Raw genomic sequence first — 23,758 nt, forward strand, 5'->3', positions numbered from 1 at the left:
GCCGCGTTGGGACTTGCTCCCCGAGGGCGGCCGGCGGCTTGGCGGGGTCGGCGGGGTCGTGGGGTCAGCGGCACGAGCCCTCGAGGGGTCTTCACCTAAGCTGGTGGCTGAGTCTCCGTGGTGACAACCTGGACCGACAGTCTGGCCGGAGGCGGGTCTCCAAGGGGACTTGTCTTCCTGACATTCCCCAGCTATCAACCTGCTGGCTGCGCGGCTCCCCACGGTCGCAGAAAAGGCCCAGAGGGACCAGAGCCCGGACGCCTTGAGGGCCCCCCCGACTGGAGGCCCTCCCTGGCCCTGGATAGACCCCTGCACTGGATCCCCCCACTGGATGCCCCCCCACTGGAGGCCCCCCTGCACTGGTCGGATCCTCCCCACACTGGACAGACCCTCTCTGCACTGGACGGACTCCCCACTGGACGGGCCCCCCGCAGGCCAAGGGCTTGGCTTAGACCTCCTGCAATCTAACAAAATACGCACTTTTCACGGTCCGTTGTTCTACAATGTGACATGTAGACATGTCGCTTTCCATGAAGCTCCGCGCAGAACCTCTCCCCCACGCGCCGCAACCGAGCGCCCCCGAAGGCGAGAACCAGGAGCATCTGGTGCAACCAAAGCGCCGCGGAATTCCTGTAGATTCTTTATTCAAACGGTCTCACTGCGAAGGTGCAAGTCGCAAGTGCTCCGCGCCGGCGTAGCAGCCGCTGGTCCGCCTGTGCGCTCGGCGGGTCTCGGGACTCAGCGGGAGAACCCGCGCCCCCTCGGCCGCACCGTCCACCGCGAGCTTCCTCCCAGGACGCCGCGCGGCCCTTCAGGTGCGTGTCTACACCGCGTCCCCGCCTCGGCAGCTCACGCACGGGGCGAGCGAGTCCCACAGCACCTCGCACATCCGGACGCAGGACCCACACCCGACAGGGCACCGTCCTGGGCGAGCGCGGGGGCCCTGGGTCTGGGCGGTGGGCGGGGCACCTGCGGGCTTCGAAGCCAGGGAGCCAGGCTCCCTGGGGTGGCACGTGGGTGCGTGCCCCGCACACGCGCTCCACACACACGCCCCGCACACGCGCCCTGTACAGACGCGCCCCGCACACACACACCCTGTACACGCGCGCCCCCACAAATGCAGTCTGCACACACGCACGCGCCGCACACAATGCTCCCCGCACATGCACCTTGTACACACATGCACCCTGCACACGCACCCCGCACAAACACACGCAACACACACAAACACACACAACATGCAGACACACCCTGCACAGACACACACCTTGTACACACGCGCAGCCCCATACACACGCGCCCTGCACAGACACGCACCCTGCACACACACGCACCCCACACACACACCCCTCACACAACGTGCCCCCGCACACGCCCTGCACACACACGCACCCCGCACACACAATGGCACCCTGCACCTACGCCTCGCACACACAAGAGCCCCGCACACACACATCCCGTACATATGGGCCCCCCCGCACACACACCCCATACACACACACCCTGCACACGCGCCCCGCACACATGCCCCGCACACACACACCCCGCACACATGCACCCCGCGCACGCGCACCCCTTACACCTGCGCCCCAGGCACACGTGCCCCGCACACACACGCACCCTCACATACGTAGGCGCCCCGCACACGCGCCTCGCACACACACGTGCCCCACATACCCAGGCCTCGAGGGGCTGGGAGGCGGCACGGGCCAGGCCGGGCGCCCAGGCACACGCCGCACCCAGCGGCCCCCGCCCAGGTCGGCGCTCGGTCCCTCGGCGGGTGGAGGGGCCTCCGCGGGGGCGGGACGGCAGCTCCTGGCCGGAGCGAGAGGCCTCCGCGGGGACTCGGGGGCCTCCGGGCCGCACCCGCAGGGGCACCTTCCACGGGTGCGCGAGGCCCGGGAGTCCGGCGGGCGGGAGCGGGCGGGAGCGGGCGGGCGGGCCTCGGCTGGACTCGTCGCGCAGGCGCTGGGGCGGCGGGGAGCGGAGGCCACGCAGCAGCCGCCCCGCACACGGCGCGGATGTTCCCGGGGGACCCGCGGCTGCCTCGGACAGTGTCCCTGTCACCGTGACGCCGCCCCGGGGGGCGGACCAAGGCGTCCAGGGGAGCTCAGCATCCTCCCGCGGCCACGGACCCACGCGGAGCCACCCGGGCGCCCGCAGGCCCGCAGCGTGAGTAGGGGGGGCCCGCTTCCAGACGCAGCTCACCTGGCGGCAGGTGGGACGGGCCGAGCCGCTCTGGGCTGCAGCTGCGGGGGCGGCCGGTGGGAGCTGCTCCTGAGGTCCCCACGCTGACGCAGCTTCCCCCTAGCGCCTGGCCGGACACCCCCACCCGCGGGGTCCCCTCTGGACGGGGGACCCAGCCTCTCTGAGCCTGGCCAAGCCGAGCCCAGTGGGGGGCCCGCACCCCTGCACGTGCACCTGCAGCAGCCTGAGGCCGGGTGGCAGCCGCTGCCCACCTTCTCCCTCTGCGGAGGCTGCGTGTGCACCGGAGGTGCCCCGTGGACGTCCTGACGCCCGAACAAACCCACAGCAGCCGCCTGCCGGCCGAGAGACACCTCAGGAAGGGGCCCCTCCCTGGAACCCCCGGGACGCGCACGGACGCGGACGCGCGGGGCCCACTTGGCCCCAAGGCTGCAGAGGCCGGAGCCCCGGCCTGTTCCCACGCAGGGGACCAGCCCCCCGACGGCGCCAGCGCAGCCCACCCTGCCCGGCCTGGAACCGACCTCGGGATGGCAGCGCGGCGCAGCAGGACCCAGCTCCCGGGCCGGAGCGGGGGCCCGGGGCGCACGGGGCCGCCGCCGAGCCTCCAAGCCGCCGAGCCTCCAGCCCGAACCGCCGAGCCGCCGAGCCGCCGAGCCGCCGAGCCGCCGAGCCCCGGCCAGCCAGCCGTGTGGGCCTGCACCAAGCCACCTGCCGCCCAGGGGAGGACAGGGAAAACGGAGTGCGCTGCAATCACGTATTTCAACAGTATTGAAAATAACCACCTTGCATTTTAGACAATTTATTGCATAAAATAATGTATGTATCTGAGTATATTTCATGCTACAGTGAAAAAAGTCTGAATCACTGAAGACACTGCACTGCTGGAGGACGGGCAGCGCTGCATAACGCGGGCAGTACGTGGACGCAGGTGTGGGGTTCGGATTCAGAAGAACGTGCAGCCGTGCTGAGACTGGCCGAGTGACAGCGGGTCAGAGTGCTGGACTGTCACCCATCCCCCTCTCCATCCCCGTCTCCAGACCCCTCACCCCTGCAGACCCTTGCAGCAGTCCTGCCTCCCTTGATTGGCACAAGCCGGCCTTGTTAGGCTACATCCCCCAACGTCCTCCCTGGTGACTACCGGGATTCCAGGTATTCCCGGGCCGAGCAGCAATCCACAGGCGAGAAGACGACACATGGAACCGCGTGCACAGCAGTCCCCTCAGAAACATTTAGGTAGTGCAACTTTTAAACACACGTCATCACGATACAGATTGACTCCTTGCATTCATCTAACTTCTTCACTTTATACCTTGGCACACAAAACAGGAATTCTGAATCATATTTTTAAAACAAAATAAAAAAGATCCACACCTTGGGAGAAAAAGCAAACTGGCCGATGCTTCCCCATGACAATATATAATAATGCATCCTTCTTTATCAATTAATTATAAAACAGGCCACTCTGGCCCTTTCTCTGCAAAGTCTCCTTTCATAATTAAATAGATCAAACACCTCTATGGGTCTTGTTTCATGATACCCTCCGAGCACCCCGCACGCGGTGTTCCCGAGCCCCCTCCCGCCACCAGGGCCAGGCCCGTCCTTGCACCTGTCCCCAGATGCTGATGCTGGTTGGACCGATGGCAGTCTGTAGGGTTTCCGCCCAGTCCACGCAGGTCCCCTAAAGGAGCCCGAAGCAAAGAGCTCCACCGCACGTTGGGTTTTCCTTCCCGGAGCAGGTGACCCGGGCGGCCCAGGTGGGGCAGTGGCCGCCTGGGTGCTTCCTCTTGGGCGCAGGCCGGCGGCTCATGCGAGGTTCCCAGGCTTCCTGTCCTTGGCCTGGGCGGGCAGCCCCGGGCCCCCCACGCTGTCCTGCGGGGCCACCGGGCCGCCGCCCCTGAGCGCGCCCTGCTGGGGCCGGAGGAGGGCAGCGCCTGGGGGCCGGCCCATCACCTCGCTGTAGGCGGGCGGCGGCCCCTCCATCCGGCCGTGGCTGCTGCAGGTGCTGGCGCTGATGCCCGAGTGGCTGCTGGGCGGACACGGGCCCGCGCTGCAGGCGGCAACGTCCAGCAGGTCGCTGTCGAATATGGTTCGGTTGGGCGGGGCCCTCACCGACTCGCGGTTGAGCTCCCGCTGCTGTTCGGGGTCCCTGAGCTGCAGGGCGCAGGGCCCCTGGTAGGGCGGCGGCTCCTCCCCGTCGGACAGCGAGATGGTGGGGGGGAGGTCGATGTCGTGCTGCACGTAGGGGTAGGTGGGCTGGAAGCGGCTGAAGCGGTCCCTGGGGAGGAAGGTGGGGGCCGCGAACCTGTCCCTGGGCCTCGGGGCGTACATGACCTGCAAGGGAAGGGGCACGGGCTGCAGCCGCGGAGGTGACGCGGGCCAGGTGTCCACGGATGCCCTGCCCGCAGCAGTGCCAACGCTCTTCAAACAGAGCAGGAGCAACAGGAAGAGAGCATTCCAGAAAGCAAACAGCAGCTTGGTGACCACCGCGGCCCCCACCCACCCACTGCAGTGACCCCGGGGCATGCAGGCTGCAGGCCCCAGGCCAGCTGGAAACCCGGGTCGCAGGAGCCGCCACCGCGCTGGCACCTGGTGCGTCCGGGCGCCCCTCATCCTGCCCCTCGCCAGCAGGGACCGCCCCCCCCCCCCCCCGCCCCGGGCTGCACAGCTTCACCCACGCAGCACGGCCTGCAGCAGGTGCAAGAACTGGGGCCGCTTACGGATCATTCACGGGAGCTTCGTGCTCTCGGTTACCCAGAACCCACAAGGGACTTCCCTTCTCTCTGGTCTCTAGGCCTTTCTAGCCGCTTCACTCTGGATACGAGTTCCTGCAGCGACTTCCAATGACCGACCGGAGACACGCGTGGGCCCGAGTGGCTGCGATCCCGGGTCCGCTTGCCCAACAGCTGTGGCAGCGCCCGGGTCCGTGGCCCTCCCGCCTCCGCCACCCGACCGCGTCTACAGGGACGGCCGCGGCCATGCGGTCTCCTGCCTCCTCTCACCTGTGTGTTTGGCTCATGGGCAAACGGCTGTGTTATTTCAGGCCTCGTGTGAGCCGTGGAGATGTGTCCCCAAACTGCGCCCCATCGGCCAGGCCCCCTCAATGGGCAGCTGGCGGGTCATGTGCAGGTCAGGGACTCCCAGCCTGGTGTCCCCAAGGGGCTGCAGATGAGCACAGGCGCCCCGGGGATACTCCGGGGGATCCCCCCAACCTTCCCGGTCCTTCCCGGGGTGGGGGGGTTATCTCATGATCCCGCTGTGGCCCTGCAAGCCCCTCACCAGTTCTGCTGCCCTGGTGCCCCCCACCTCTTCACCCCCTGTCCCCCCCTCACCCCCTCACCTCCTCCTCACCCCCCTCCATCTCCTCCTCACCCCTTCACCCCTGCCCCCCCTCACCCCCTGCCCTCCCACCTCCCCCTCACATCACCCCCTACCCCCTCCTCACCTCCTCCTTCTCATCCCCTGCTCCCCTCCTCACCTCCCCCCTCCTCACCCCCTGCCTCCTCCTCACCCCCCTCCTTGCCCCATGCCCCCTCCTCACCTCCCCCTCCTCACTCTTTTACCCCCCTACTTGCCCCCCCTCCTCACCTCCTCACCTCCCCCTCACCCCCTACCCTCTCCTCACCCTGTCATCCCCTTCCTTGTCACCCCCTCCTTACCTCTGAGGCCGACGGCCGAGGCCCGGAGCTGTCTGACGGCCACAGGTGCCCTTCCTGGCACTGGGGGAACAAAGCATCACGAGAGTCATTAGCTTCAGGCAGCAGCACCCAAAGTCAACGGGTTGTGTTGGTCGCAGCCGCAGCAGGCCCACCTGCCATGGGGAGGGACACGCCACTGGGCCTTCCTCTGCCCCAACGAGGACTGGGACCCGACCCGCTGGAGCCTCGGCCGCAGCTCGGAGCAGGTATGAAGTCCAGCATCTTCCCGGCGCACAGTCACACGTGGGCAGCGCCCTCCACCCCAGCTCGGGTCAGTGTCCAGGTGCCCCCCTCTCCGAGGCTCAAGGCCACCCCTGGTCCCCCTCTGCCCGTGGTCAGGTCAGCATCCAGGTGCCCCCCCACCCCACCCCCAGGCTGGAGGCCACCCCCCAGTCCCATCCGCCCGTGCTTGGGGCAGCATCCAGGTGCCCCCGCCCCAGGCTCGAGGCCACTCCCAGTCCCTCTCCCCACGGGCCCAGCGCTGAGACAGCCTTGTGAGCTGCAGGGTGGACGGGCAGCAGCAGCACAGGGGGGTTACCCTGTAGCCCCACAGCCTGCTCCCCATCAAGGCTGAGCTGGCATTGGCACCTGCCAGAGGCACCACCTGCCTTCTGGTGACTTTAGTCTGTATTCACAGGACAGATATCACTTGACGTCTAGTTGTTTAATGTTTTTCAGAAACGCTGGGCCAGAGCGATGAGGTGACAAGGGGACCGTCGACGTAGTGATCGGTCACCTCTGACTCCGCGGGCTGCTGGCACCGCAGCAGGCATCCGCCCTGGACCCACGTGTGGGCCACCCGCCGGCGTCTATGGCCTGTGGCTACAGTAGGGAGGAGCATGGGGTGGGCGCGGGGACGTGGGGGTGCGGGGGACATGGGGGAGCAGGAGCACGGGGTGGGTGTGGGGGTGCAGGGGTGTGGGGTGCCTGTCCCCGGATGCCCAGCGAGTGCAGACGTCCCTGTGCCACCACCAAGCCTCAGCCTCAAAGTGCCCCAGGACGCCCGCGGGGTAAGCAGCCCCTGGCCTCGGTCGCCAGGCCGGTGTCACCCTCGGGCCACAGCCCCACGCTCCTAAGACGCCCCGGGGCCCGTGGGACCAGCGGTCGAGCCCCAGGCAGGCCCAACCGCCTCAGGGGCCGCGGGGCCGGGTCTCGGGTGGCGGGGCAGCCCGGCGCGGCGTCTGGGGGAGCCGGCCCAGTGCACCCCTCGCCGGGACAGGCCCCGGGGATCCGCACCAGGGCACAGCGTGAGGGCCCCCAGGCGGCTGGCAGATCTCCCGAAATGCACGAGGCCGCCCCCAAAAGGACAGAGGCTCTGGCTATCATCTCATCGTGCAAGGACGGCCTGCTTCCTGACGCGGGCTCGGGTCCCTGCACCCAAGGCGACAGGCACAGCTGCTTCGCCGGGTCAGCCTCCCGTGCGGCGGGGCTGAGGGAACTGGGGTCTGCTCGAGCGGCAGGCTCCCGCCCCAGGAGGCCGCCCCAGGAGGCCGCCCCAGGAGGCCCCATCCAGGAGGCCCGGCCCAGGAGGCCCTCCGGAGCGGGCTCAACACGCCATCACTCGGGCTCTCTGTGCGTGGATTCCAGCTCACTGTTTCACGGTAAGTCACTCTTGGATCGCTCTCGCCCTACGTACTCTTGGTACTGGTGACTTGAGCGCACGTTAGAGCGAGCGGGCGACACGGGGCCCGGCGACACCTGCCCCAGGGAGCTCACAGGAGGGGCCCCGGGTCCCTGGGCCGCCCTCTGCTTGCACAGGGCCTCGACGGCGCCTCTTCTGCGCTCATTTCCCGCCTGCGACAAGGGCACCGAAACAACAACGGCGGTGACCGACTATGTGATGACCGGTCAGTAAGACGCGGCCGGGACACAGCGCGTGGCCCGGGGCTCGCCCGCAGGCAAGGCCCCAGGAGGCCGCTGTGGCCCTGTGGCAGCGGGCGGCTCAGTGCTCGGGCCCGGGCCGTGGTGGCCACTGCGACACTCGCCGAGGCCGGGGTCTCCAGTCATCTCTTTTGAAAGATGAGCTCACTGAAATTGCCTTGTTTTCTTTACAAGATTACTCCAAAGGTGGCATTTTGTCTTTTTCCAAAAAAAAAAAAAAAAAAGTGTTAGCGAGCACAGCTGACGCACGATGTGCCACGAGTGTCCGGCATGCGCGGGGGACCAGCCTCTCAGTGTGTGAGGCCCTGCCGACCACCTGCAGCTGCCACCTGTCACCCGAGGGCGCGTGGGGAGCGGCAAGACTGGGAGCGTGGGCAAAGCTGAGGCCGGCGCACTTCTCCCAGATTTCCTCAGGACCTTTCTCCTAAGGTCGGGGCGATTCCTAAGAGTGGCACCCGGGGCCCTCCGAGCGGGTTCTCCTCCAGCCCCCGGGGGCTACACGGAGGGCCACGACAACCCTGCCCTGCCATCGCCAGCCCCGCTGACACCAGCGGCCACCAAGGAGACGGCCGGGGGCCCCGACGTGAGCTGAGGCTGCTCTGCAGAGCCTGGGCTGCGGAAGTAGGCCAAGGACAGGCCTCCCCTGTGAGAGGGCCCGTCAGCGCGGCCCTACACGTGAGGACCCCAAGCCCCCTGGAGCACCCTGGGGGGCTGACGGATCATCAAGGCACAGGGACCCAGGATCTGAATCTCGCCGGCTTGAGGACCCTTCTACCCCTGAGAGCTTGCTCCGGATTTTCCTCCTTCCCAACTACCCACGAGCACTATCCCCTATTACGTCGAACCTGCATGATGCTAACACATCCGCATTAAAAACAAAAATTACCACCTATCTTTCAAATGATTGTCTTTATGATGCCAAAATCGAGGCGTGTTCTCTGCAGACCTGGAACACACACGATGACTCCATTTCCACTTTAAATCTGACCATTTGGTACAGTTAAGGGGGCGGGTGGTGAGTGGGAAATCAATACCAACTTCTCTTTTTTTTATTATTAGAATGTGTATAGTATAGAACGTGTGTAGAGTAGTAGGATGTGTAGAGTAGAACTTCCACCATCCTCATAATTTAAAAGTGTGTTCGATGGCATTAAGCACATTCACGTTGCTGTGCAACGGTCACAACTATCCATCTCCAGAACCCTTTCATCTTCTCAGGCTGAGATGCTGTCCTCACTGAACCCTAAATTCCCACTCCTTCCTCCCCTGACCCCCGGGCAACCACCGTTCTCTCCGTCTCTATGAATCTGACTCTCCTAAGTACCTCTGATAACTGGAATCACACATTTTCCTTTTGTGGAGATACAATACATCCTTTTTTCACTTAGCATGATATCTCTAAGGTTCGTCCATGTTGTAGCATGTGTCCGAATTTCCTTCCTCATTAAGGCTAATTTCCGTTGTAGACACAGGTCGCATTTGGTTTGCTCATTCATCCATCGATGGATATTTTGGTTGTTTGCACCTTTTGGCGATTGTGAATAACACTGCAAAAAACAGAGGTTTACAAATATCTCTTTGAATCTTTGCTTTTCATTATTTTGGGTATAAAACCACAAGTGGAATAGCTGGATCATATGGTAATTCTATGGTTAATTTTTTGAGGAACCAACCAACCAAACTGGAGACCATACGTAGGAGACCTAGCAGCAGGACCATTTTACATTCCCATCAGCAATGCACAGGGTGCCAATTTCTTCACATCTTCAACAACACTTGTTATTTCCGTTTTTTTTTTTTTTTTTTAAATAACAGCTATCCCAGTGGTTGTGATGTGGTGTCTCAGTTTGGTTTTGATTTGCATAGAATCAGTGTATTGAGCCAAGCATTTCCACAGAAACAAAACACAACAGGAAACACTGCTATATATACACACACAATATATGTGTATATTTTATATATATATAATTTAATATATATCATATTGTATATATAAAAAAGGGAATATTTATTATAGGAGTTGGCTTATATGGTCATGGAGACAGAGAATTCCCACAGTCTTCCCTGTGCAAGACAGAGAACGAGGAAAGCTGGTGGTATAATTCCGTCTGAGTCTGATTGAGAAGCTGGTGGGGTGTGTGTGTGGTGTGTGCAAGTGCACCCCAATAGAAGTGTCAGAGTCCCAAGAACCAGCAGTTCGGATGTCCAAGGGCCCCAAGAACCAGCAGTTCGGATGTCCAAGGGCAGAAGATGTACCCCCCCAGTTCAAGAAGAAGAGAAGATTTACCCTTCCTCCACCTTTTTGTTCTACTCGAGCCCTCCAGGGATTGTACGATGCCCGCTCACACTCGGGAGGGCAGATTTTCTTTTCTCAGTCAACTGAGTCAAATGTTCATCTCTTCCAGAATTACTCTCACAGACACATCCAAAAATATCAGTCTATTACTTATCTTGGCATTGCTTAGTCAAGTCAACGCACAAAATTAACCATCACAATTGGTGATACTGAGCTGCTCTCATGTGCTTATCGGGCATTTGCGTATCTTCTCCAGTTAAGCGTCTATTCAAGTCCTTGGCTTATTTTTAAACTGGGTTGTCTATTATCTTGTTACTGAATTGTAGAAGTTCTGTATCTATTCTGGATATTAATTCCTTACAGATATATGATTTGCAAATATTTTCTCCCATTCTGGGAGTTGCCTTTTCACTCTTTGGAGAGCATCCTTTGATAAACAACTTTTTGATTTTTGAATTCTAATTTATCAATTTTTTCCTTTTGTTGCCTGTGCTTTTGGTGTCATATCCAAGAAATCATTGCCAAGCCCACTTTTATGAAGTTTGCCCCCATTGTTATCTTTAAGAGATTATAGCTTTAGCTCTTACACTTAGGTTTTGGGACTATGTGGGTTCATTTTTTGGTGTATGGCATTAGATGATGCCTTTCTCCTTGAATGGTCTTGGCATTCTTGTCAAAAGCCACTTGACCACATATATGAGACTTTATTGCTGGGCCCTCCATTCTATTCCACGGGACTATATGTCTTTATCCGGCACCCCACTGTTTTGTTACTGTAGCAGGATTTGTAGTAAGTTGTGAAATCAAGAAGTGTGAGACTTCCAACTGTGTTATTCCTTTTCAATATTATTTTGGCTGGGGCAGGGGGCACTATCTCCTTGGAGCTGCCATATGCATCTTAGGATAGACTTTTCTTTTTCTGCAAAAAAAAAAAAAAAAAAACATCATTGGGATTTTCATAGGAATTACACTGAATCCGTAGATTCCTTTGGGTAGTACTGCCATTTTAAGAATATACAGTCTTCCAATCCATGAACACAAATATCTTTCCATTTACTTGTGTCTAAATTCTTTCAGTAACGTTGTATGGTTTTCAGTGTACAGATTTTTCACCTTCTCGGTTAAATTTCTCCCTAAGTATTTTATTCTTTTTGATGCTACTTGTAAATTGAACTGATTCCTTAATTTCCTTTTCAGGTTGTTCACCATTAGAGTAAAACAATGCAACAGATTTTTGCATATTGATTTTTGTATCCTGCAACTTTGATCAATCTGTTTGTTAGATCTAGCTAGCAGGTTTTTGTGTGTTGGAATCTTTTATCTTTTTGTGTGTTTAATCTTTAATCTTTAAGGTTTTCTGTATGTAAGTTCATACCATCTCTAAACAGAGATAATTTTAATTTTTCCTTTCTAGTTGGAATACCTTTTATTTCTCTTTCTTGCTGAGTTGCTCTGGCCAAAACTTCCAGTAAATCCTATGTTGAAATAGAAATGGTAAAAGCACATATCCTTCACCACTGAGTATGTTAGCCACGGGCCTTTCATAAACGGCCTTTATATGTTGAGGTAATTTCCTTCTATTCTAGTTTGTTGAATGTTTTTAATCATGAAAAAGAATCAGAAAACTTCAAGTACTTTCTCTGCATCAGTGAGATGATCATTTAGCTTTTCCTCTGCATTCTATTAATGAAGAGTAGATTGACTTTCCTACATGGAACCGTCCTTGCATGAGAGAAATAAGCACCATTTGGTCACAGCATATAATCCTCTTAGTATGTCACCAAATTCAGTTGGCTAGTACTCTGTTGAGGATTTTTAAATGATATTCATAAAGGATGTTGGTTTTCTTTTACTTGAGAGGGACGCTGGCCTCACAGAAGGAGTTAGAAACTGTTCCTTCCCTCTTCCTCTTCTTCAAATTTTTTGGAAGAATTTGAGGAGGACTGGATTAATTCTTCTTTAAATGGTAGAATTCACAACGAAGGCATCTGGTCTAGGTTATTTTCTTTGCTGTGGGTTTTTTTGAAGATTGATTCAATCTCCCTACTACTACAGATCCATTCAGATTTTCTATTTCTTCATGAGTCAATCTTCATTGGGTGTGTTTCTAGGAATCTGTCCATTTCAACTTGTTCATCGTACTCTCTTATAATCTTTCTAATTTATGTATCTTGGATCTTTCTCCATCCAAAGGATACAACATTTATAGCATTAAAAGAGAGTAACATGTGACCGTGACTCACTGGGGCCTATGCTGTGACCTGCAGCTGAAGCCTGCTGCCTCGCATCCATGTGCACCATGATCACGGGCAAGGCCACTCCCAGGCCCCGAATCTTCTCAGTTAAACTCTCCTTTCCACATACAGAGAACCACAGGAATCAGATTTGGGGACTGCAAACAACCAGCTCTCTGCAAGACTGTAAACACCCAATACTGTGTTTTTCAAACTGAGTTGCAGCCCCTTAGACAACTGGAAAATCGATTTAAGTGGGTCACAACCAGCATTCCAAAGTACTGATAATGACTGCGTACATTGTATTATTTTGCGAAACTTCTTAGTTGTGTAAATGAGTATTGTGGATTATGATCTAAAATGTGATTTTCTGCTGTTCTTCAGGATCAAAACCAATCTGAAGGTCTCTGATCGGAGCCGATGATCCCTCATGTTAGATGGGAGGGAGGTGGGCAGGAGGGGACAACCAGTTCGCGGTAAAGGAAGGCTGGCTTTGGATATTTTGTCTTCTACCCAAGGGTTCTTCCCAGGGAATTAATGTATTGTATAACATCAAACTTCTGGAAATCTATTTTCTGCCCATCTCAGGGTGAGAACTTCAAAGCACAGGTAAAACTCATCTTGGGATATTCAGCAACACCTTCATCATCTGGCAAAACAGATTTTCTCTCATTTCTTCCTTCTTCCTACAGCCTCTCCACCACTCAAATGCTTTAGTATTGCTGTCTTTCCACCCTAGATGGCAGTAACAGCTTAGATATGAAGGCGGGACCTTGGGTGTCCCTGACTGTTTTCTCCAGCACTTTCCCCTTGATTTCTCTTTGGGAATCGACCATCAGACTTACTCTCAATACTTACAATGTCTTCCCAACTCTACTCAATCTAGGGCACATCCCTTAAGAGAAAGATCATTCAGGAAGATCTGTTGGGAAGAAAAGGGAAATCCTCTACGTTTCCAGAACAACACAATGGATCGTGGAGGTCTACAGGCTCTGAGGAGCAAGCAGAAAAGGAGCCACGCAGGTGCCTCTCCTGGGCTTGGTGCTGGGTGAGAGCGAGCGATTAGACCTGGAGAGAAACCAGCCTGGGAATTAGAAAGCTCAGGGCAACAGAGAAATGTGCAGCTACGTGCTGTCAGCCCAGGTGGGCACAGTCACCTCCTCTTTTGTAAGATTAAGCCTAGGGACGGGGCCCAGGGCTTTCCCAAGGTCACAGGCCTGGTAGGGATTAACACAGAGCCAGAGCCCAGCTACCTCCCTCGGCATCTCCTGATAGCCCCGGGAGCCTCCTCAACTAGGGCCACAGAATTAGGACAATTTAGAGAACTGTTCTTGCCCCAGAACAAATTTACACCAATTTCTAAGGACTAAGTAAACATAAAGCAGGAATTCATCTGGCTCCTTTAAGGCGGGTCATCAGGAGAGTCCTCTCCAAGGAGATGACGTCTGAGCTGGGACCTCGATGATGAGTTCTAGAGAAAATGCTAGTGCAGAGGCCCCGAGGATTTACAATTCTATTACAAATCGTGCAAAGGAACACAATGAAGTAAAAACTTTGAACGAACTTCCTTGAAGAAAGGGAGACAGACCATTGCTCCCACCTGCAGCTGATTGATTTCTGGCAAACTATTCAACAAAAGGCAGCCCAGCTGCTCCCACACAGTAGCCAGGATCTCTCCACGGGGTGGAGTTCTTATGCTCACGGCTGTGCACCTCTGAGCTTGCCTTCACGCTGTAAGGGTCCACCTAAAACATCACTAGCAAGTTAAAATTTTCATCAATTTTACTTAAAAATCTGGTTTTTGCACACTCTTGTCATAATACAAACCATGCTCAAATGAGTTAGCTTGGGTCTCTGGAGCCTCCAGAGCATTATCGGAATTGTCGTCATCATCGGTTTATGTGAGCGGAAGATGTTTTTTAATTGCAAAAGTGACATAATGCATACATTCTCATCAAAAATTTGGAACACACAAACCGGACTGTCTTGTCCTCCTGGCTCCCCCACAGAGGAAGCCGCTGGTGTGCTGGGGGCGCTTTCCTGACCTTCCTCCAGCATCGGTGTGTAACCCCGGCGGTTATCAGGCTTCCTAACTGAGCCAGGTGCAAAACATCTGAGATGGCTACTAGTCTGGGGGCTTGGCCATATCTTCACTCATTCGGGAATAACTTGAATGACGGGAGGAAACCTGCGCCTGGAGTTTACAGTAGACGCCCACCTGCTGACCTGTCCCCTGCAGTCCCTGTGACATTAGGAAATGTAGTTTCAGCGGCTCATGAAATAATGGAGCAAGTTAGGGGCAGGTTGACAGCAAGGCCCCCCTGGTCTGCAGCACAGCAGGCATCTGCCTCGCCCCCAGAGAAACGGCCCTGCCCTCTGTCCTCTCAGCCCTATGCTACATAAAGCCAGTGGCTCTCTGCTCTTTAGTCTGGGGGGTCGGAGACAGGCCGATTATAACTCCATCATCAAGCTCTTTGGTGCCTTTTTTTTTTTTTTTTTTGGTGCACCTTACTGAAAATAGATCCTTTCTATCATTTTAGAAATATTTTTTTAAAAAAGATTTTATTTATTTATTCCTGAGACACAGAGAGGCAGAGACACAGGCAGAGAGAGAAGCAGGCTCCATGCAGGGAGCCCGATGCAGGACTCGATCCCGGGACCCCAGGGTCATGCCCTGGGCTGAAGGCAGACGCTTGAGCCTCTGAGCCGACTACACAGTAGTCCAGCTCTTCGGGCACAGTGGGAAGGGCACCCCCCGCCGCTCCCCGCACCCTTCACCGGGCCCCCGACACGGCCTCTGGGCTTCTGGAGCACGGTGAGCTCCAGGCCCAGTGTGGTGGGTTTTGAGCTGCTTCCAGGAGCCCAGAACTGCCCATCCTCAGGCCCCCTGCCCCCGAGCCCAGGGCCATCTCTGCTCCCTCGGCCCTGGACACAGAGGCCATGAGCACGTCGCTGGACTCTGCTGGCCCACACATCCTAGGAGGGAGTCCTGGTCCGCAGGCATGACCTTGACGTCTATGGGAGCTTCTCTCCCACTTCTCAGGAAACAGGGGCCTTCTTGGTCCATCTTTGTTTTCACTCTTGAGATAGAGACATGAGCGCAGAATAGATTTTTTTTCTAAAAACCACCACCGTGGGACACCTGGGTGGCTCAGCTGATTAAGCACCTGCCTTCGGCTCAGGTCATGACCCCAGGGTCTTGAGATTGAGTCCTGCATCAGGCTCCCTGCTCAGCGGGAGTCGGCTTCTCCCTCTCCCTCTGCAGCTCTCCCCCTGCTTGGTTCTCTCTCTCTCTCAAATAAATAAAATTCTTTTTTTTTTTAATTTTTATTTATTAATGATAGTCACAGAGAGAGAGAGAGAGAGAGAGGCAGAGACACAGACAGAGGGAGAAGCAGGCTCCATGCAACGAGAGCCCGATGTGGGATTCGATCCCGGGTCTCCAGGGTCGCACCCTGGGCCAAAGGCAGGCACTAACCTGCTGCGCCACCCAGGGATCCCAAATAAAATTCTTTTAAAAAATCAAAAATAAAACCCATCATCACTGTGCAAAGCAAGAGATGGCCATGGCACCCTACCCACGACTTAGGGCTCCCCAGAGAGAGAGGAGACTGCAGTCAAAAGGTGAGCACGCGTCCACGCAGAGTGGCAGCTGCTTCATGGCCCCGGCTTGGCGTGAGGGGCGGGAACAGAGACCAGCGTGGCCTGATACGTGGACTTTTCAAGACAAGCTGTGAATTCCAATTTTCATGCAAAATCTCCCAATTTTTACAGTTCAATCCAGTTTTGTCAAGACACCGGGTGGGGCAAATGGCACCCTTCGGCAGACCTGCAACACCTGCAGGAGGCGCAACACCCTGGGTGCGAGCGCGCCACCTGTGTGCCCCGACCCGGCCGGCCTGGCCCCTTCCCAGCTGCCTGCCCGCTTCTCCCACGGGGCAGCTGCGCCGCTCGCCTCTGGGGGCCCAGGCGCCCTCGTTTCACAAGTGGTTTCATCCCAGCAGCACTTAGTAATGAGGAGATGCTTGACGTGACTTCTTGATTTTTTAATCGAAATTGCCACTTCCGTAGGTCTGAGGGCTGCGTCTCCGCGAGTGCGTGCAGCTGGGGCCCCGTGAGCTGCTCCCGGCCGCTGCCCGGTGAGGCCGTTGGGGCCCGGGCCGCTGTCCTGGGCCGCTGTCCTGGGCCGCTGTCGGCGCAGCCCTCCCGGCTCTGCACCTTCGCCCCGGCCCTGCCGTCCGCTCCGGGCCACAGGGTCTCAGGGACAGGCGGCAGTGAAGGCTGGGCCCAGCCCACAGACCTCCACCCACGCCTGCCTCGGCCACAGGGCGCTGGCACACAACATGGGTGCTCCCAGAACACACTGCTGGAGCTGGGTGGGGAGCCCTGGGGGAGGACCCCTGGGGGGATCCCTGGGGGAGCCTTGGGGGGAAAGTGGGGGGGGGCAGAGCCCCAGGGGAGGAGCCCTGGGAGGGAGCCCCGGGGAGGAGCCCCGGGAGGGGAGACCTAGGGGGAGCCCCAGGGGGGGAGCCCTGGGGAGGGAGCCCTGGTGGGGAGCCCCGGGGAGGGAGCCCTGGGGAGGGAGCCCTGGGGGTGAGCCCAGGGAGGGAGCCCTGGGGGGAGCCCTGGGGAGGGAGCCCTGGGGAGGGAGCCCCGGGGAGGGAGCCCTGGGGAGGGAGCCCCGGGGGGCATGTACGGGAGGAGGCCTGTGAACAGCCACGGAGGGGGGTACCCCTGACCTTCTAAGCAGACCTCCCGGAGTCAGGTGAGCCTGGCAGGTGAGCCTGGCACTTGGCCCCCAAGGGACAGCATGTCCGAGACCCGCTTCCAGAAGAGCCCTGAGAACCAGGGAGACGCACAGAGTCAAGTGTCTCCCTCAGCCCGGCTCGGCTGCGCCCTTGGCTGCAGGCGGAGAGCCGGTTGGGGAGAGGCCCTCGGCCGGAGCAGAGCATCTACAAGGTCAGCCTCGTCCTTGGAAATGAAACCCAACGGTCCCCCGGGCTTCGGGTCGCGTCACCCCCGGGGTTGCAGGGACCGCCCCCACGTGCCGCCCTCTCACATGGCTGAATACCCTTTCCTGACCTGCCCCCCGAGGCCTCGCACCTTCCAGAACAAATGGGCTACAGGCCCAGGGGCAAAGGGCCGTGGGGGCCCCAGGGGCCTCCCCGGAATGTGCCCCCCCCCCCCCGCCGGCTGCAGCCACTGGCTCCCGGGCCCGCCGCTGGCTCTGGGGCAGGACTGGGCGCTGGCCTCGCGGGCCTGCAGTTGCCCTCGGGTGGCCTTGAGCACAGCAGCCGCAGGGCGTGGGGTTGGCGGGCCACCTCCCCCAGGGCCCCGATGTGTCCCATGGCCGCGGCCACAGCTCCGGCCCGGCGGCCGTCCTGAGCCCTGGGGGAGCCCGGTCAGCACAGGCGGTGCCTCAGAGGCTGGGGGTGGCCACCTGGGGGCAGTGTGCGGGGGCCTCACCCTGGGTCCCTCACAGTTTACAGCCTCGTCCATATGCACAACAGCCCTGGAGGCCCGGGGCCTCTCCCAGGAAGGCTGATGGAAGGCCTGGGAGGAGCAGCCACTGGCCATGCTGCTGGGGCGGGGGGCAGGGACGGAAGGAACGACGGGAGGCGGAGATGCGTGGTGCAATGTGGCCGAGGCAGGGGCCCCCACAGGGGCCCTCGGAGTGCGGGACCCCAAGGCCTCCCTGAGGCTTGCTGGGGCGCTCTCCGCTCTTGGAGCCTGGGTGTGCGATCCGCTCCTGCACAGGCCCCTCCTCGACGGGCCAAGTGCCCTGGAGGGGCTGGTGCATGACACCTGCTGCCCTCAGGGGCCCCCACTCGGCTCAGCTGACATTTGGGGTCATGGGGATCCTCTGTGTAGGGGTGGCCCTGTGCATCGCAGGATGGGCCCAGACGCCTCCCAGAGCTGTCAGACGTCCCCTGGGGGGCAACGTCGTGCCAGCGGGGCCGGGGGCGTGAAGGGACCGCCGCTGTGCCTAGGACCCTTCCTAAGGGCGCAGCACCCCGGCGGGGAGCAGAGGTGGGTGGGGAGGCGGCTGAAGCCGGGTTGGGGGCACCTTCCCGTGGGGGCCCACGGGGCTGCCGTGTGAGCACCCGCGCCCAGAAGACAGGTAAGGCCACCATCTACGTCGTGGCCACAGGCTGGGCCTCGGGGCTCAGGGCCTCCGAGCAAAGGCACATCTCAGCTGGTGACCTGCGTTCCAGGGACGCGCATCCCCACTGGCCCTGCCGTCGGGGCACGACGGAGGCCCCGGGAGGCGGAGGCGCCGGGCCGGGGCAGCACAGGTACGAGACCCCAGGGCGCTGCAGCCCGTGCGTGGGAACTGCGGGCAGAGCTTCCAGGCGCTCATCGATGAAACTAGGCGTGGGGCTGGGAAGGCTGCCTGTGGCCACGTGCGGACGGCGAGGGCCCCGCTGCAGGGCGGCCGGGGGAGGCGCCCACAGACCTGCAGCTGCCTCCTGGCCCAGGGCTGAGGCCGCGCCGCCAGCAGGCCCCGCAGCAGGCTGCACGCAGCCAGCCTCCCCCGACGGCCGCACCTGCGTGGGCGCCTCTGGGCCCTGCCACCTGCCCCCGGGAGCCGCGTGAGGGAGCCCGGCCCACCCCGACCGGGAGCTCCCGGCGCCGAGGCCACCGTGGGCGCAGCCAGGTCTGCACGGGGCGCGGGCGGAGGGCCCCCAGCAGTGCAGGGTGTCCCAGGTAGCGCCGTCGGGGGGGACAGGTGTGTGGTGGGGCAGACGCAGGAGCGGCCACCAGGTTCCCCGCGGGCAGCCAGGTCCTCGGGATGGGGGCAGACAGCCCGAGGCAGGTGTCTGTTGGCAGCCCGAGAGCTGGGGGGATGGGAGGGCACCAGGGCTGCTGTCCCCTGCGTTCCGCAGGCTGGCCGTCGGCGTCCAGCATGTGCCCAGGGCCCAGCGAGCGGTGGCCCGGCGCTTCCTGCATGGCTGCGAGTCTTGCCGCGACCGTGACCCTGTGTCCTCTCCTCGCGGCAGGGGCCAGGGACTTGGGGCCCCCTCGCAGCAGCAGAAGCCGCCTTGCCCGACAGGGCGGAATCCACCGGGCTGGTGCCAAACCGCGGGGACGACAGCGGCCTGGGCCCCGGGGCACTGCCCTGTGAGATGGAAGTCGTCCCCGCAGGGCGGAGGGGGCTCCCTGGGCCACCTGGGGATCCAGGGAGTGGCAGGCAGGGGCAGCGGGGACCAGGGGAAGCAGAGGGACAAAGGACATCTTCCCCAGCGCTGCTCCCACAGGCCCACGGCACCTGGCCTCCCCTCCGTGGGCCCGACAGGGGTGCTGAGGAGCCCTGGCCCTGCCCCACCCACCAGCGGCCACGGAGCACCCGGCACAGCAGCTCCCCGGGGACGGCAGAGCCACCGGAGGGGTCACGGAGCCACCATGCGGCCCTAGTCTAGAGCGGCCCTGGCCTCTCGAGGGCCCGGGGTCCGGGGCCCAGCAGCCGCCACAGCGGCACACGCACCCCCACCAGGGCCTCCGGGAGCCCGGGGTCGGACACCCAGGGACCTCGAGGCCACCGTGCCTCTCTTGCCCCCTCTTGCCTGCCACCGAACAGAGAACCCGTGGTCACATTCCCAAGCCTGGCCCGCCGCCACCGGGACCCAGACTGTCAGAGCGGCTGGGACAGAAGGCGCCGGGGCCTCTGGTCTCCTGGGCACACATCCCAGCGCCGTGTGACCCGGTGCGTGCTTGAGCTTCCAGAGCAGCTCACGCGGGGCCTGGGCAGCTTGGACCCACCACGGGCAGTGCAGAGTCCCCACGCGGCCTGCTCCAGCCCGGCGTCCCCGCCCAGTCCCCACAGCGCCGGGGCACCCAGGCCGCTCACAGTACAGTGTCTGCGTGACAGCGCGGGGGACGTGGCGGAAGAAGCCAGACCCAGACGGGCACCTGCTGCGGGGCTCTGGGTCACGAGCAGGCGCGGGCCATCTGTGTGGCTGCCTCGTGGGCGCAGGCCTCGGGGCCCGGGTGGGTCCGGGTGCGGGTCGTCTCTGGCTCCCTGGGTACGGGTTACACGGGTGTGCTCGGTTCTGGGGGTCCCCTGAGCTGGACGCTCGGGATGCTGGGGACACTCGGGCTTTCCCTGAAGCCTGGGGACCTTCCGTGGGGTTTCCAGGACCCACGGAGCCAGGGGCCTGACTCAAGGGCCTGCCCACTCACCGGCTGCAGCCCGTCCTCCTGCCTCCGGCTCCCCGGGCGGTTGATGAAGGACCGCGTGGAGCCCTTGTAGTGGTTCAGCAGGCAGACGATGACCACGACCATCACCGTGACCACCACGACGACGACGATGATCTGTGCAAACTCCAGCTCGGCTGCGGTGGAAAGGGAGAGCAGTTACCGCGTGCCCCGGGCGCCAGGGCTCCGGGAACAGGCCGCCGGGCCTGCAGGGCCCCATCCTCTCCGCCCCACGGGGCTGCCCTTCTCCCCGGGCCTGTGCAGGGCCGCCCCGGCCGGGACCTCGGGAAGCAGGGGCCACACACGGTCCGACCCACCTGCTCGGTGCACCCCGTGCCCAGTGGGGCCTGAGGTGGGGGTGCTGGCGCCCGAGCCCCAGCGCTGAGGGGTGCACGGGGTGCACCTACACAGGGACCTGCGCGGCCTGAGGTGTGCCCCGCACTGGCTGGCTGCAGCCCGGGCTGCCTGAAGGGGGGGGCTTGAAGGGAGCTGCTTGAGAGCTCTGCACCTGCCGGGCACGGGGGGTGGCGCCCTGGGGTGCTTGGGTGCCTGGCGGGGTGGGGAGGGGCCGCGTGCAAGCTGTGCTTCTGCAGGGGTGCCCGGGGCGCTCAGGTGCCTGGGGTGATGGGGAGGCTGGGGGGCCCCGTGCAGCTCTGCACCTGCCAGGCGGCTGTGCCAAAGCGAGTCCACTCTCCCAGGTGAGGACTCCGGGACCCGAACCATCTACGGTGAGACACACTGTGCAAACCACATCCAGGGGCCACACAGACCCTGTGACGGGAAGGGCGCTGACCACGAGCTCCGCCCCCTGACCTCGAGGCCAAGCCTTTGGAGGGAATCTCGGAGGCGCGCTGCGCGGTGTGCAAGCCCCCACGTACCCCGCTCCCAGGCCGGTGCCCTACAGCTGCTCCTGGCCCCTGTGCCCCGTGGGGGTGGCCCTGCACCTGCTCCTGGCCTGTGGGCCCCGCAGGGACAGCCTTGCATCTGCTCCCGGCCCCTGCGCCCCGCGGGAACGGCCCTGCACCTGCTCCTGGCCCCTGAGCCCCGTGGGGATGGCCCTGTACCTGCTCCTGGCCCCTGGGCCCCTGCGGGGACGGCCCTGCACCTGGTCCCGGCCCGTGGGCCCTGCGGGGATGGCTCTACACCTGGTCCCGGCCCGTGGGCCCCACGGGGACGGTGAGGCTCGGCGGCGAGGCCAGCCCCAGGGCCTGTACCTCCTGCTCCTGAGCTGCCACTCAGGGCTCTGCTGGGCGCTGCCCACCCTTGTGCGGGGCCCCCACGCGGGGCGGTGTAGGGACAGCGGGGCCCCAGGGGATGGTGACGACGGCAGCACCACCTGGGCGGGCGCAGGGACACTCGGGCTCACGACGAGGCCACCAATGGGTGCGCTGTTGGCGGGTCCCTGCCTGGAACCTGCGGCACACACATGCACAGACCCATGTGTACGCACCTGCAGACGCGCGGGCACACGTGTGCTCATGCAGACAAGATGCGCACGTGGGTATGCACACGCGGGCACAGCACACACGCACACGCTCCTGCTGGGGGCCCAGCTGATGGCCAGCACACGGGTTCTCTCTGTGCACTCACGTGCAGCGCAGTGCAGGAGGGGACCGGGTGGCACGTCTCCCCAGGGCCTGCCCTGTGAGCACCCGCCACCCATACCCCAGAAACGCAGTGGCTACAGCTGGCACTGCCCTCTGCCCTCGCCTTCGGCCCACACCTACCCAGGGCACAAAGGCAGACAGACAGGCTTGCAGGCCTGGCCAGACCACACTTGCCACGGGGCCTACGAGTGTGACCGGCCCAGATGTGCGCCCTGCAGAATGGGGAGCCCAGCCTGGGGCAGGGAGCTGCTGAGCCCATGTGAGCAGCAGTGGAGGCCGGGGCCTTGCCGGGCACAGCCCTCCCCGTGGGCACAGCCGGGTGAGGAGGCTCGTGGCCCTGGCCCGGGCAGTTCCGGAGGCTGGCTGTCAGCAAGGCCTGGGGTCTGCGCCCCGTTCACCCCCACCGGCCCGGCTGCCACCGTCTGGGCAACCCCAAGGCCTGCGGCCGGACATCAGGTCACATCATGCCCTAGGACTGACCAACGTCAGTCCTAGAGGCTTTTCTCAAGAAAGTTTCACTGCTCTATGGACACGGGAAGAGAGGAGAGTGATGGGTATAGCGAGGGCCCCGCACAGGCTCCGCGAGTCAGTTCTTCACTTGGAGGACGTCTTTCTTTCTTTCTTTTTTTTATTTTAATTTTTAAAAAGATTTCATTTATTTATTCATGACAGACACACAGAGAGAGGCAGAGACCCAGGCAGAGGGAGAAGCAGGCTCCCTGCAGGGAGCCCGACGCAGGACTTGATCCTGGGACCCCGGGGTCACGCCCTGGGCTGAAGGTGGTGCCAAACCACTGGGCCATCGGAGCTGCCAGAGGACATCTTCCTAAGTTCCTCTTTTCCTGCCTATAGAAGCCATGCAGGCACCTATTGGCAGCAACTCAGTCAAATGATATTTCCCATAATCCTGTGAGCACTTGGGGTATATCTGTGTTTCATCTGGAAAGGATTTTTACTATAAAAATAACGAAGACTCCCTTAAAATGTGAATGATACACAAGAAAATAGTGCAGTCCACCCGCTGTATCTGTGCATTTGCCTGTTGAATAATTTATTTATTTATATTTATTTATTTATTATTTATATTATTTATTAATAATTTATTAATATTTATTTATTTATTTATTTATTTATTTATTTATTTTGGCTTTCTTCTTTTAATGAACAGAATCATTGTACAAATACATTGTTCTGGTTTTTTCCCCACTTACTATATCCCAGACATTTTTTAAACAAGAATACATTAAAAACCAGCCATTCTTTTTATGGTGTCTATCTATTCCAAAAGACCGATGTACTGGAATTTAATATTCTCCAAGTGATAGACGTTTGGGTATTTTTCCCTTTTTCTTTCCTAGTATGACCGAAAGATTGCGTGTCCATGTGTATGTTTGTGTGTGAAAATGAGTGTTGACCTACATTTTAAGTATCCCTATAGGAAAGATTCCTAAAATTGGAATTAATGGGTCGAGGATATTTCCTGTTAAATGCTGATGGCTCCTGACACTCTGCCTTGTGAAAGGCATCTTGCCCGCCCCCGCCAGCTCATCAACACTGAATACTCACCCTTTTCATTTGCACTAATCTGACAGGCAAGAGTATGCACCTTGATTTAATTTGTATTTCCCCAATTACTAATAATTT

At 60.0% G+C, this 23,758-nt stretch overlaps 1 protein-coding gene across 27 annotated transcripts in view; it reads right to left on the bottom strand.

Annotated features, from left to right (window-relative positions):
- Positions 1-2,988: 2,988 nt before the first annotated feature.
- LDLRAD4 (low density lipoprotein receptor class A domain containing 4) overlaps positions 2,989-23,758 on the bottom strand; it is a 386,066-nt gene continuing 365,296 nt past the window's right edge. For 26 of the 27 annotated variants that reach the window (XM_038526019.1, XM_038526024.1, XM_038526003.1 and 23 more), the window contains 3 exons: positions 20,493-20,644; positions 5,862-5,921; positions 2,989-4,536 (listed from right to left, as the gene is read on the bottom strand). In XM_038526019.1, the coding sequence (XP_038381947.1) occupies positions 4,009-4,536; positions 5,862-5,921; positions 20,493-20,594 (690 nt within the window). In that variant the 5' untranslated portion in view covers positions 20,595-20,644 and the 3' untranslated portion in view covers positions 2,989-4,008. Of the gene's footprint in view, positions 4,537-5,861; positions 5,922-7,845; positions 9,329-20,492; positions 20,645-23,758 lie in introns of those variants that run through there. The other variant, XM_038526029.1, reaches the window with a different exon arrangement.

Source organism: Canis lupus, chromosome 1, assembly GCF_011100685.1.
Source record: "Canis lupus familiaris isolate Mischka breed German Shepherd chromosome 1, alternate assembly UU_Cfam_GSD_1.0, whole genome shotgun sequence".
Lineage (NCBI taxonomy): Eukaryota > Metazoa > Chordata > Mammalia > Carnivora > Canidae > Canis > Canis lupus.